Source organism: Diospyros lotus, chromosome 12 (assembly GCF_014633365.1).
Source record: "Diospyros lotus cultivar Yz01 chromosome 12, ASM1463336v1, whole genome shotgun sequence".
Taxonomy (NCBI): Eukaryota; Viridiplantae; Streptophyta; class Magnoliopsida; order Ericales; family Ebenaceae; genus Diospyros; species Diospyros lotus.
This window is the reverse complement of record NC_068349.1, coordinates 1,942,618-1,943,252: the sequence shown is the minus strand read 5'-3', so window position 1 is coordinate 1,943,252 and position 635 is coordinate 1,942,618. Positions and strand designations below refer to the sequence as shown.

The window sequence follows — 635 nt, the reverse complement described above, 5'->3', positions numbered from 1 at the left end:
AGAGTTTAAGAGGAGGATTCTAAGTTGCGGCAATAGAACTGTACGTTTCATTTGGAAGACCGATTGCAAGTTTAGAGCGTGGAGGAGCGAGCCCGATTGCGTAAATTGAAAGCAACGCATAGCATATAAGATAAGTTTATTTGATAGTCTAGGACAAGCCGTAGATAGGAGATTACAAAGCAAATTAAAGCGAACAACATTAAAGTTGAAATCTAACAGAGACAAACCCCAATACAAGACCTGGTTAATCAGCTAACCCAAGTTAAAGGAGCAGCCAATTAAGGCCCCCACCACAACAACTACGAGCCGGCGCCGGCATGACTGCGTACTACTAGTATTCTACGTACTTGTTACTTCAGGGAAGTGGAAGATCACCGGGACCACCGCCAACACCGCCACCTACACCACCGCCAACGCCGCCACCAATGCCTCCCAAAGGTCCCAAGCCACCGGTTCCACCCAAGCCGCCGAGTCCTCCCAACCCGCCGACGCCGCCGACGCCTCCGGTCCCACCGAAGCCTCCAGCAACGCCTATCCCGGCCCCAACTCCGCCAACGGGCAGGCCGTTGCTTCCGATGCCGCCGTAGCCGCCAAGTCCACCGAAGGTTACAAGGTTCTTCTGGTCAGTTAGACCC

The 635-nt window shown here is 53.1% G+C and overlaps 1 protein-coding gene across 1 annotated transcript; it reads right to left on the bottom strand.

Moving 5' to 3' along the window:
- Positions 1-119: 119 nt before the first annotated feature.
- LOC127786776 (glycine-rich protein 23-like) lies at positions 120-631 on the bottom strand (the record flags this gene model as incomplete). Its single annotated transcript, XM_052314425.1, has 1 exon — positions 120-631. A coding segment is annotated over one exon (276 nt), but the record flags the coding sequence as incomplete, so codon positions are not given.
- Positions 632-635: the final 4 nt, after the last annotated feature.